The sequence below is a fragment of the Dermacentor andersoni genome, chromosome 1, assembly GCF_023375885.2.
Source record: "Dermacentor andersoni chromosome 1, qqDerAnde1_hic_scaffold, whole genome shotgun sequence".
Taxonomy (NCBI): Eukaryota; Metazoa; Arthropoda; class Arachnida; order Ixodida; family Ixodidae; genus Dermacentor; species Dermacentor andersoni.
Window position 1 is genome coordinate 320,740,368 of NC_092814.1, and position 13,627 is coordinate 320,753,994.

Here is a 13,627-nt window from a genome sequence, read left to right on the forward strand (position 1 = left end):
GGTCGGCCCTGCGAGCCAACCCTCGCTGGCCCTTGCAGTAGGCAGCTTCTCCCTCAGGAGTACGCACTGCTCGTGGTCTTCCCATAGCTGTAGCTGGGATGGACTGTGCGGAACCGCTAATACGAAGCTCCGTATATTGGGCGCAATGCCCACCACTGGAGATGCGGGCGCTGCAGTCGTTTTGACGATTGGTTGAATTGGTTTGACGATTTTCGTGGCTGCCGGCAGCCACGCGCTACTATACTCTCGTTTCAGACATCAGGTGCAACGCTGTGGAAGCTACGCAAGAAGTTCGGTGACGAAAATGTATCACTCCGCGCGTACCATCCGTGCTCGCTGCACGACAACGGCGTTCGCTCGCGCGAGCGTGCACTTGAGGCTGGTGCGACGTACTGCTAATAAAAAACCCGAAAAAAGAAAACGCAATGAAAAACAAATTGATCTAAAACAACGCATTAGGTAGCCTTATACGACAGTTTCCTTGTGTCTCAGATTTAACAATTTCTTCATTCAATACTGAGCTTGTATAAAGAATAGTTTCGCACAACTGCGATCAAGAGTATCGAACTATTTTTAAGGGCGGCCGAAGCCACTGCAAGAAGTCTCTCTAGCCTCCACAGCGCTGCAACTGATGTCTGAAACGGATTATAGTATGGCGTTTGTATCGCCGGGCACTGTTGGTTGGCCGCAAACAGCCAGCACAACATTTGTTTCTTTCGCAGCAGGGTGGAATCAACCGTCGATAAATTCGATGCCGATCTGGCTCGATCGCCGAAAATGCACCGTGTGAAAACCGTATAAGATTCGCGTGTAAGGTAGCATTCTCACAGGAGGAAAGGGGTCAATCCAACCCCTTTCCTTCTGTTGAGCTCTTCCTTTCCTCTCCCGCTAGGTCACGTGGCCCCTTTTTAGCGAAGTCCGACACCCACGGCACAGGGTCCGCATAAACAGCTTCACTGTAAAAAAAAAAAAAAAATCTTTAAAGGGACAGACAACCGCTCAGCAGATGAGTCGAGATAACCCCGCTGATGGAATGATTGCCTATCGTAGTGGCTAAAACGAGCGATGTTTTTCTCATTTAACGTGGATTTACATGTTTAATTCTTCACTAAAAGGTCACGAAAAATTACCATTGGCGCCCCACGCGGCAAAATCATGAAGATGCACAAGAGACCTATCACGTGACCTTCTTTTAGCGTACGCGGTTCCTGGTCTGTCTATTAGTATTGAAATGCAGTATACTTTTTTCCGTTATAAGCTTTTCTAACTTACATTGTGCGGATAGGCATTCGTTTGTAGTGAGTAGAAATGTGGTGCTACCTTCTCGTTCGCTTTCGATGACTTGGCTTGGCTCGTCTATTGACAGAACAAAGACGACAGGGGCCAGCGAGCGATGACGGTAGGCGGTGTACTTTGGGAAAAACGCGGTACAAATATAAGAAAGTTCTGTACAACAGCGCGAACTTATTGTATTAACTTTTTATTTTCAAAAGTGGTGGAAAAGGTCGAAATGCAGGTGGTTAACTTACATTCCGCTCACTCCTGCGAAAGCAGAACGATGGGCGGCTTTCACAATTTGCGAGGCGGGCTATCGACAGCGCTCTCCCTTCTCAGCGTTTCTGGAGGAGGGACTCTTACTTCTTCAGAGGCTGCTCAAATCGAAACATTCTGCTTACCAAATACCCACGCTATTTTGAAAGTAACCGCTGCACGTACAAGCACTACCGAGGGTTAGCTTCGCCTTGCTCCATAATAAACTAGGTCCTTAAACATAGGTTGTCGGTCCCTCTAAAGGGTGTGTATATCCAGATGGCTCAGTCTCGCAAAAGTTGGAGCGACTTTAGTCGCTCCAGTTGCGCCATTATCGTGGAATACAAACGTCGGTTCATCTGCACTTACGTCGGCTCTTGCGACTGCTGTGCCACTGTACGAAGTTAACCATGGTTCTAGTCGCTATATAGAGGGCGTTCTGTGGTGCTCGTTACTGTGAAGCGCGTTCAGTGAGAATGAAGTTCTCGTGCTCATCGCATAACTCACAGCTGAGGTCGGCAGGCGACGCCGACTGGCGGCCATCGTCGCTCTTCTTGGAGTCCTTGGTGGAGGAGGCCATCTCGCTGCCCGAGCTGTCTCCCCCCGCGTTCTGCTGGCTCTGCTGCTGCTGCTGTTGCTGTTGCTGCTGCTTGCGCTGGATCTTCTTTAACTGCGCACCACGAGGAAGGAACTCGTTTAGTTTATCAGCAGAAAGAAAGGAACTGAGATGGCAGAACCTTTCTTGAACCACATGGCTTGTGTAGACGGACCCTATCCTTAGGAAAAATTTTAGGTCCATGGCCAACAGAAAAACTTCGAACCATCGCTGCACGCGCCTTAGTACGATTTTTTTTAAAAATCACAAAAATACTAAGTAATACAATAGTTATTGCTCGCATTGTTATTATTAACAGTCGCCCTTAATTACATGCTCATTGTGTCTTCGTGTTCACGTAGCATTTGTATTTGTTGCATATAGAGCGCGGCATACAAGTGCCCAACAGATTTTGTGCGAACGTCTTGGTTTTATGAACATTTATGCTGTGTGAATTTATGTGTTGCGCGTGAACATTTCGGGTTTGTGAGTATTTGTGCCATGGGAACTCTTCTGTTGCGCGTACATTTATTTATACTGCAGCACTGAGACTTAGTACTTGAATGTTCGTTGATGTGTTTATTAGTCCAGTTTGGTGATTGTTGACAACTTTCGGACGATAACTATCATGTAAGAAAAGAGGAGTAGCTAGCGCCACACATAGGCACCAACCTCTCCTTAAATACGTTTAATAAAAAAAAAACTAAGATGGAATTGCCACGCACTGGACCGTTCGCGTTGAAACCTCATGCGCGAGCAGAATTTTATGGACTATCGTCCCGAAAAGCTAGCTTTCCGACAGCTTACGCTTGCGTAGTTCAGGGAGCAAAGCTTAAGCGAAAATAATCGAGATTAACAAAGGTCAGCCAGTAATCTTGAGTAGAATATTTATGCTTTCTTTATTGCTCTTACACCGCAGAACGTTTTACACATATGCTGTAAGGCATGTGTTATGTGTGATTGGAAGTAAAACACGTTATGGGGCTACTTGGTGCATAGCTTTCAATAGATGAAGCGCCAATAGTTACGGCACATTAGGAAGGAACAGAGACAGGACAAGGCGCTTTGTCCTGTCTCTGTTCCTTCCTAATGTGCCGTCGCTATTGACGCTTCATCTATGGAAAGTGATTGGGAGGTCTGTTTAATGCCATCTGTTATCGCGGACCCAGCAGTCATAACTGGTGTGGCAATGTGGACAGGAACGGCATTCAGAAGAAAATAGGAGCATTACGGTTGATAGGCTGGACAAGCTCATTTTAGGCCCTGAGACCCTGTTTTCGAGACTGGATGGGGTTCGTTGGGACGTTTTGCGCCCAATGGAGCACGCGGCCGGCTACAAGTACAGGGCACAGCCCGTGCCAAGGACCACCGCGACTCGCAGTCTCTTAAGCAACGCGTCCTGTGCCCTCGGAAGAGGGCGGGGGAGGCAGCGGACCCACGGTGGGGTAAAATCGCGTGTATCCTGCCGGAGGCAGTTTTTACGGGTGTGGACCATGGTAAGTGATTCAAGCGGAAAGGGAACCGAATGTAGTATCCCGATTACGGGGAGAGCGTGTCTGCTGGTCAACAGCAATGTTGCAAGGGTTCGTAGCGTGGCTTTGAAAACCGTGTATCTTGATGCAGGCGCCTGTACTGTGATCAAGCGTAGGTACCTATGCTTGCTAGCCTGAAGCTCAGTTTGCTTTGCTTTATTTTTTTCGTTCTGAATCAACTTGAACTTTCCTTGACTCTGACCTCAACATAATACACTTGAACAGTATCACCGACTACAGCAGTATCGTAGATAGCATATTATACCGGGAGCTCATATCAACTTCTTCCTTGCACGAGCTTTCTCATTGTTAAGCTTCACCACACATTATATATATATATATATATATATATATATATATATATATATATATATATATATATATATATATATACAAATTGAGTATTTGGAAGCCAAATTATACCTACCGGCTGCTGCAGTCATATGGCAAGCTCGATTTTTTTCTAAACAGGCGCATCTGTGTTCCCTACATCGTACAGCGTGATCATTATTTAAATTTTATGGAATTTTTAATGAGATCCTGCTGCAGATAACACAATTCTAGTCCTTGTGCTAAGAGGCGGACATGACTTGCACGAGAAATCTAAACACATCTTCAACTAATTACAGAAATCCACAAATTATCTTTTGAATGAATGACACATATTGCAATTTACGAATTGTAGCCGCCGAATTTGCAAGGCGTACCCACTTGGAATGAATTTCCAGAATGACGCCAGCTCAAACTTGCTGTAAAAATGCACTGTTGTTTCACTTACCTTTTTATCAAAACGCTATTTTATGCAGTGAAGCACAAAAGTAACTGGAACGCCCATGCATTTCGTTCCACACTTCGGGAAATAATATTTCGACACTTATGCGATCCTGGAAATTCACCTCGAGTGGATACGTCCTGCAAGCTATCCGGCTACAAATCGTAAATTGCAATACAGTCTAGCTCGGTTATAACGAAGTCGGCGGGAATCGGAAATCGCTTCGCTATATCCGCTATTTCGTTATATGTGGACTATGAAAAAAAATGCTAACATGGGCATACCGATTTATTGCCGCTGAAAGAAGTGGTCCAGCGTCCCCTGAACACGTTTCGCGAGTGCGGACTTCAGGATTGCGGCTTCCATACCATCCAACTTCGAACGAAAGATCTGGTCGAACTCCGGACTCCCGAGGTACATCCGTAGCGTGTCAACAGCTGCGATGGCCGCTGCGGAGGTGACCGGCGTAGGGGCACAACTAGCATCGTCGAATTCGCTGTCGGAGGCGCTGTCCGCCAAGGTCTCTTCCATGACACTCCCGGCAACTTCTTCAGTCGTGAAGTCCTCGGTGGCAACAAGGTCTTCATCGGCGAAAACGAAGTTCATGTGGCTTAGACCCGCAGGCACAAGGTTCAAGTCGCTAGTGGAATCCCAAAGCTGCATGCTGCATCGATGCTGCCATGCGATGCAGTGAAGCAAGCTTTCGCTCCGCAGGAGAGCAGACGACGCCATGAAAGGACGCCGTCAGCCGAATTGTGCTCTTACTTTCGCGGAAAAAATCACCTCAACGACGCAAGAATGTGTTGATTGACAGATTGTTTTTCGATTTGTATTAAATCTCTTCGTTATATCCGCTGACACGCTCTTATTTACTTCGTTAAAACCGGACACAAAATGTATTGAAAATGCAAAGATGGGAATGGGAAATTGAAATATCTTCGTTATAACCGCTATTTCTCTATAAGTGGCTTCGTTATAACCGGGCTAGACTATATGCCGTGAAGTAGTTAATTAAGAAGATAATTCGTTAATTTTTGGTAATTTGTTGAATATGCGGTTCGATTTCTCGTGCTAGTAATGTCCACCTCTTCAAATAGTCCAGCTCAAGTACAACAATTATTCTATCTGCCACAGGCGATTTTTCAAAATTCCACAAGACATAAAAATGATCCCCGCGTATATAACTGTGCTTTGTTCGTCTACTTCGCACAGTCTGTTGGGAACTTGAAGACGGCTTTGGTACACCACGCTTGTTACGGAAGGTATAGTTCATGATAAAATATAGCATATTATTACTGGTAATTCTCTGAAGACGATTTAGAATTGATGATACTTTGTAAAATGTAATTATCTGACAATTCAGCACATTTTCTTCTCCGCTCAGTCAAGTACGCGAAGCATCTCCCGGAGTCAAATTCTTGATAAGATTTAAGTTCAAATACTACACTATTACGTTCGCTAATTTCGCGATAATGCCACCAAAACTGGCATACGGTTCCGCATGATGCGGCATGGCCGACACCGGACGCGGGCTTATCAGGCCACAGGTGGCGCCGAGCTTGTCATTGTACAATCCAGATCATAGACACTTTGCCTTGCGATGGGACTGTGTGCAAAATAAAAGATGGCTTGCGTACACGAACTCCCTACTGAATAAGTAATGCGCCTGTACAAGTAATGCTGTACAAGTAAGGCTAACTCCTTGCGTCTTACCTTGAGTACGAGTAATGTCTGTCCGGCTGCTCGCATGCATACGTGCGTATGTAGCACTCGTCACAATGTAAATGCCAATGACAACTGCTTCGCTATATACACGATTCAAATTTTTACAGAGCTATGATTATCAACAAATTAGCTATCAGTGACTCGACTAACGAGATTTTAGCCATTGTTGTCGCCGCCCGCGCAGCATTTCTTAATCATTGATTTGTCTCTTTTTCTTACGGGATATTTCGCCTACCCATCTGAATTGTATGCCTCCACGATATTACTAGAATAAAATAATCAGTTCTTCTAGCGACGTATATGTAGCTTGGCCACCATTTAAATACTACGTTTCTTTGAGGAGCCTTACTTGAGCTTAGCATTAATCAGTAGACTGAGGACCTATTATCCTGGGAGGATAAAATGAAACAGAAGGCTCCTATACATCAATTCAGCGATGTAGCTCATTCGAGCTGCTTTCTACAACATTCATACCTCAGTATGCAGGTTATTGCCCAAGACGATGTTCAAATGTTACTTACACATCGACACAATTTCATTTTAGTCGCAATGTCAGCACTCTTTACACGTCGTTTGTGTCGCATGACTTTGTGCGCTTGGATCAAGGAAGGAAGAAAAGGATAATTGCATCAAGGATTTGTCGACAGGCAGAACTTTCCTTTTTAATTTCCCTTTAGCAGCACGAACAAACTACGACACACAGAGTGCTAGGGACGCGAATACGCGCCTCCTAAATTAAACGTAGTTCCAAGCAATTTCTTGTTTCAAGACATCAGTACGCCGTTAGTGATCGTTCTCGAAATAGATAAACGCGCGGGCCATCCTTTCGATGGTACGTGATGCAATGAGACATAAAAGAACGCGTCTTACCTTCGCTCTTTGGTTTTGAAACCACACTTGGACAATTCGCACGCTGAGCCCCGTTTCTTTGGCCAACGTCTCACGAACCTGCACCGAAGGGGATGGGGGATTAACACCAGGATGTTTGCTAAGCCGACATACGTTAAAAAACTAGAAAATGTTGTTGGAGCGGGAAGTATTTCATTGATATAATCATAATCCCTAGTTTAAGTACAGTTAAGCTGCTACTGGAGTGCCACGGCTGCGGTTGCTTCTGTGCGCGTTTGCTTCAGCGAGCGCTTTGACACAGCCGGAAGAAACTCGCACCGTGGAGCAATATTACCTTGGAGCGACATTGGTGGCGTACGTCGCCTGGAGATGGGCTTCTGGAAGCCTCTCTGTAAGCAGCGCACAGTGCTTTGGGTTACTCCGGAAAGACAGAACGGCAAACGCACCGCACGGCAGACGGCCATTCGATGCGAAGTATCGCGTAACTTGCCACCTAGCTGAGGCTTGTCTCTATGTTCTCAGTGCATCCTTTCAGCTTGGGTCATATGGTAACCCCAACAAAGAGCATCGTCTTTGAGTGGTCCCTTCTTACATGCTTTCTTTTTTAATTCCCAAAATATTATTTGAAAGTGACGCGAAATTTATTTTTTAGAAACATTTCGTACGCAGCCTCAAAGAAAACTCGATTCGGTCGTCTCGTTGGTGGCAGCGCGCAGTGATTGCGGTGTGTTTGAATGCACGTATAGGAAGATTCGAGCGCCTAAGTTTGAACGCGGGCTGAAAAGTGCCACAATTCGACCACCGACAAGTGGAAGTTTATGTCCCAAGTGGCGTTCACTCCTATGCCGTCTAACAAGCAAAACTGCAAAACTGCTCTTCTGTCGTCCTTGTATCTTTCGCGCTGTAGGCTACGCGTTACCGCGAAAAAGGTGCAGTTGTTAGCCGAGTTGGTATATGTAAAACAACACCGCACAATTTTAGGTGTCAGAAGTGTTGCGTTACAGATAGGGGGGGGGGGGTCCTTTTTGTGGAACCTGTTTTCTTTACAGCAAGTCGCGTCATTATAGCGACAGAGAGAGAGAGAGCAAAAAAAAACGAAGACAGAAATAAAGAAAGAAAAAATACGATTTGTAATGTCGGTAATTCGTTTTGTAACCCGGAGTTCTTATGTCACCGCAACAAGACACAAATTCCTTCGATATCCCGGCCACGGCGGCCGCATTTCGTTGGGGGCGAAATGCGAAAACACTCGTGTGCTTATATTTAGGTGCACCTTAAAGAAGTCCAGATGGTCCAAATTTCCGGAGTCCCCCACTATGACGTGCCTCATAATCAGATTGTGGTTTTGGCACGTAAAACCTCATAATTTAATTTTTTTCAACACTGTGCCTTCTTGCCAAAATTAGTGACGGCCCATGCATGCCAGTCCTTTTTCGGGTGTGTAACACGTCATTTAATTGCTGAGCACCTGTCGCACAACTGAGTACAACATTCGGCATTCTTCTCATCAAAAAAAGCACCACCTAGAGCTGAAGGCGATGCTGTGCGGAACAAGAATTTCTGAGCGCTATCTTACTTTCTTAGGTTCCGCCTGCGGGTTCTGCACTTTTTTCTGCGACACGTCAAGAACACGAAACTCGGCGTACGGCGCAGCAACTGGAAGCTGTCGCCCGAGTTTCGATCTCGTCACGTATCGTAAGTAGCCCCCGCTCGCACCACCTCGACTTCTTCAGCGCAATAACGTTGGCTCGGCGCGAAAGACATTTCGCATAATGTAACGATAAAAAGAAGAGAGGAAAAAAAAAAGCGAAAGGCCGCCTAGAGCAGCAGTGCCTCACCCCAATCAAAGATAAATGGGCCCCATAAATCACCGCCACAGGAAACGACGGGGTTCGCGGACTTCTTCTTCCACCCTTTTACACGCAGGACTCCCAGGCGGACCGAGCGGTGTACATCCTCCTCCTTCCCTCCCCCCCCTTCCGCCCCAAACTTTTCACACCGCCAACGCACACGCGCCAACGCGCCCCGGCTTCTTTGGCTTTTCTCCGAGCGACCGGCGCTATTTTGTTTGTCGGCTGTCCGAGCGCGCGCTCTCCGGCAGCGGGCCGAGGCGCAACACGGCACCGCCTTCGAGAAAAGCCACGCCGCCGCCAGGTGCGTCGAGAGGCGCCGCGCGTCGTATAGCGATCGAGCACCGAAGCGCGCACGCGGGCCGCATTTCACGCTGGGGGAAGCCCGCCGGTTTCGCCGAGAAAAACCCGGGCCGCCTCTTCCGCCCTGGGCATCGACGACGCCCAGAGTCTACCGACTCGCGCGCGAAAAAAGCAAAGCAGCCGACGTAACGCCTCGATTCTCTACCGCGACACCCGCCTCCGCTTTTCCCTGGGAAAAACCGCGACCGAATGCGCCAACGAACGGCCTTCCGCGCGGACACCCGCGCCTTCGCCCAGGAATGCCGCTCGCTTCCTCCGCGTTCCCTCGCCTGGCCGCTTCTCTTTCCTTTGGGCGCCTGCTTTCATTTAGCGCCTCCCTTTTCCTCCGGTGTTCCCGGTTTTTCACGGAGCTGCGACCGCGCCGCACGCGGGTCTCGGCGCAACCACGCCGCGTGAGCTCCATATTAATTTCGCGACATTATCCGCGGTGCCGGGAGCCGATCGCGCGACGCGGAGCGAGCCCGGACCGCGTCCCGTGGTCGCCGCTTTATTAAATCCCGAGACAAGTGATAAATAACCGCCCCTGCACCTTTTTTTCCCCTCCTTGCCAGTGATCCCTCCTCTTGGCGGGCTCGCTCCGCAACCTTGTTTGTTGCCGCTGGCTGTTTCGTGCTCTATAGCTGTAGGCTGCTGTCGCCTTTTGCTCTGTTTCTTTATTTGCCCAACTGGTGGTCTCTTGTGTCTCTGCCTCTGGCTAAAACGCATCGGGCGGATCGTCGCCTTCGAGGCCCCGCCGCGCTCACTCCCTGTGCACTTCGCAGGCTATGTCTGGAAGAGCTTGGCTCAACTCCGACAAGGGAGTAGGCCGGCAGCACCCTCTACTGTGGACACGCTTTCCTTCGCCCATTTCTCTCCACGCTGGCTCTTTATCTCTTCTTCGTGGTTTGCTTTCTGCGAACCAGCTCCTTCCCCTCCCACTGTCAACGCCCCCTCCCCCTCCTACTTCACTCTTCTCCGATGCTCTCACTCTATAGTCGGCGTCATCGGCGCGCTGTACACCGTTCTCGTTACCCCCAAACCGCTTCGCTCTTCCTCCAGCGTTCGGCATCTATTATAAGCCTCACACTGCTAGCAGGCGTGCACGCCCGCATGTATCAACCCTTTCGCCGCAGCTATATTCCGGCAACCCACCTTCCCCACGCGCTCCTCCGCACGCTCCCAATGACACGCGAATCAAAACAACGACGGCAAGAAAAATGCGCCTGATTTCACTGCAACCGTCGGCGCGTGTGCGCGGGATTCTGACATCCTCGGGCACTTCGGGCGAGGAGAAACGCACGAGCGAAACAGCGAACACGGCGGGAAAGAGAGGGAGGGAGTCGCCGTATTGAGGCTTACGGCTCATTATTCAAAAGAATTCCGGCCGACAAAGTTTCCATATCCGTCGCGAACCGCCCGCCCGTGCGCGAACGCTTTGCGCGGCACTAACAAGGCGCGTGTTGCCACCACGCGCGCGTCTTAGCGTCGCAGTACGGAGTGTGGCTCCCTCCCCCTCTCTCCGCGAATACTCCCTTCTCCTGGCCTCATTGTGCCGCTTAATTTTCCTCCCTTCCTGCTTCGCCCTCGCTCCTGTTCTTTTTTTTTTCGCTCACCCGAAATTTGCACATTCCACCCGCATAATGCCGGATGTGGACGCCGTGTTTTCGTCTTGCGCTTTTGCCTGATAAGAAGTTTGTTTTATTTCTACGCTGCCGATACGAACGAGCGCATGCTTTCGCCATCATTGTGGTTTAAATTCTGAGAGAAGAGGGCAGGGTGTTAAGCGAGAACCGAAACTGGCGTGTGCTTAGTGAGCGTACAGAATTTACGCTCACGTTGCGGCCGCTTTTTCTCTTTTCTAGGCACACTTTTCTCGAGCCCGGCTCTATGAACGTTCTTCAAGCAAACGAATAAACCAAGAATGGGCTGCGCTAAGAAAAGAAGCGACAAATTTTGTACGCTGTGTTCGCAGTGCGCGCCTATGCAGAGAGGTAATGTTGCTGCGCTAAAAAATCGACGAGCTTGCGAAATTTTGACTTGCAGGAAAACAAAATGAAACGCGGTGCGCCTAAGCTACACCGACGCGGAACGCTAGAGCGTCAACGATGCCCGTGCCTCCGTTTCGCTGTATATCTACCGGTCAACGTGGTTTAGGCGTTAATAAAGGCTCCGGAAGGTGTTTACACTTCGCGGTATAGCCCTTCCTGTAAAAGGAACAAAATGATAAGAGCTCATACATCGAGCGTGTTCTCTCTGTGTTCCGACACAATTACCGAGCCACATGCCACCGGCGCAATATTGTCTCCCCAGAATTGCCTAATGGCGTGGAAGACGGAACGCCACCCTCGAAAGGTACGAAAAGGGCTGAGCAGTTATAGCCTGAAGGAAGAGAGAAAAAAAGAAGAGAGACAAAGGACCAAGGAAAATAGGCAGGAGACCCAATTCCGAAACACACAAACATACTTACAAACGAAACTTTCATTTTGTAAAAAGCGTGGAGTAGCAACGAAATTTATCGGTCCAAAAAAAAAAAAAGAATGCGGCGAGCGGTTTCTTTTTCTTATTAGTCATTAGAGCTTCGTTGTAAAATATTGATCTCACCCCTGCAGAAAATATCGGTCCGGCAGGTAACGCAATGTGCCCGGTCACGCATTGTGTTTTTGCGCATTCGGGGAAAACAACACTCTTAGCTAAACGAACTGCCAGAGAAGGTTTCATGAATTGCACATTAGTCATCCTTTTTTTTTGGGGGGGGGGGGGGGGGCAGAGAGCGGATGGCGAAAGAGCACCTTAGTTTCTCTCCGTCGCCAAGTATCGGGCCGTTCGGCTTGCTCGCCTTGGACAATAGCCGCAGTCAAATCTCGCCAATACGCTGCACGACGCGCACTGTAAAATCGTCAGTGTGAACACCTTTATAGTCTGTTGCTTGTCGAGTTTACCTTCTGTACGACACAACGCGTGCGTGAGGAACAAGCCACGTGTTACTGAAACAAATGCGACGGGTGACCACTCCTGCATTACATCGGCGAAAGTTACTTATTCCCTTCTATATGTATATTTTACTGGAACCCGCGGGCTCCGGAGCCGAAGTCGCAAAGCTTTTTGTCCCTAAGTGCTGCTCACCAATGACTGGCCGCCTTCGTCAGCAATATTCCTATGACCTTTTTACCTGCTACGATAGCTCAGAGCCTATCATGCAGTGCTCTCGCGACAAGATTAGCTGACACCTACTCTTACGAGCATTTCTCGCTTAGTGAACTCTTTATGAGGGCTAGTTGGTTCATATTTACAACTGAGGTTAAAAAAAAATTAAATTATGGGGTTTTACGTGCCAAAACCACTTTCTGATTATGAGGCACGCCGTAGTGGGGGACTCCGGAAATTTCGACCACCTGGGGTTCTTTAACGTGCACCTAAATCTAAGTACACGGGTGTTCTCGCATTTCGCCCCCATCGAAATGCGGCCGCCGAGGCCGGGATTCGATCCCGCGACCTCGTGCTCAGCAGCCCAACACCATAGCCACTGAGCAACCACGGCGGGTACAACTGAGGTTGAACAACGCGAACAAGACAAGGACACGAAGAAACGAATACCATTTATTTCTTCATGTCCTTGATTTATTCGCGGCTTTTCAACAGGAGTTCTGAATTTCTAGCTGAAGAATATTCGCTAAATACAGGCCCTGGCGCCGTATTCACAAAGATTTCGATTCGTAAGTGCTGCTTCGTATTGGCCGACCGCCTTCATTAGTCATTTGCCAAGTAACACGATTCACTGGCATCTATACTCTCAAGAACACTGTAACCTGAGAGTCGGCATACAAAGACAATCAATATCCAGTGCATAGAGGCGACTAGGTGATCGTCCACCGAGCGTACGCAGACAATACTGGAATACTGTCCCCACCGATCATCGGCCCAGAAGGCAGTGAAATCATTTTTGTGCTCTCTAAAACACCTGGTTGGTTCGAGCACATATGACTGCGCGGTGCTGTCCGCGCACGTCCACACCATTCACCGCTTTCCTCTTCTCTATTCTTTCTGTTGGCCTTTGTCTTTCCTCCAGCGTAGAGTAGTTAAGCAGATGCTTTTCTGGCTAACATCCATAGCTTCCATTTTTCTTTCCGCTCTCTCTCTCTCTCTCTCTCTCTCTCTCTCTAACGTAATAACTGTTTTTTTTTGTGTGTGTGTTTGTGGGTGTATGCGCGCGAATTCCAATCCTTATTTACAAAGCAGCTTATGCGCAGCGATAATTTTTGTGAGAACAGCCTGGCAAATCGTGTTAACGAAGGCGATTGGCAAATGATACCAGAATGACGACAGACCAGTTTTCATGAGAACTGACCATTGCGAATGTGGTTCCTATTTCATTATCTTTGTTGTAGAGTACAGGCACGCCGCGCGCATTTATTGCGCACGTTGGGTGTGCGCT

The 13,627-nt window shown here is 48.3% G+C and overlaps 1 protein-coding gene across 1 annotated transcript in view; it reads right to left on the minus strand.

Moving 5' to 3' along the window:
- LOC126516700 (LIM homeobox transcription factor 1-beta-like) overlaps positions 1-13,627 on the minus strand; it is a 250,506-nt gene that overhangs the window by 13,314 nt on the left and 223,565 nt on the right. The window contains exons 6-7 of the mRNA XM_050166798.3: positions 7,025-7,102; positions 2,038-2,200 (exon numbers count right to left, since the gene is read on the minus strand). Coding sequence (XP_050022755.1) covers positions 2,038-2,200; positions 7,025-7,102 — 241 coding nt within the window. The remainder of the gene's footprint in view (positions 1-2,037; positions 2,201-7,024; positions 7,103-13,627) is intronic.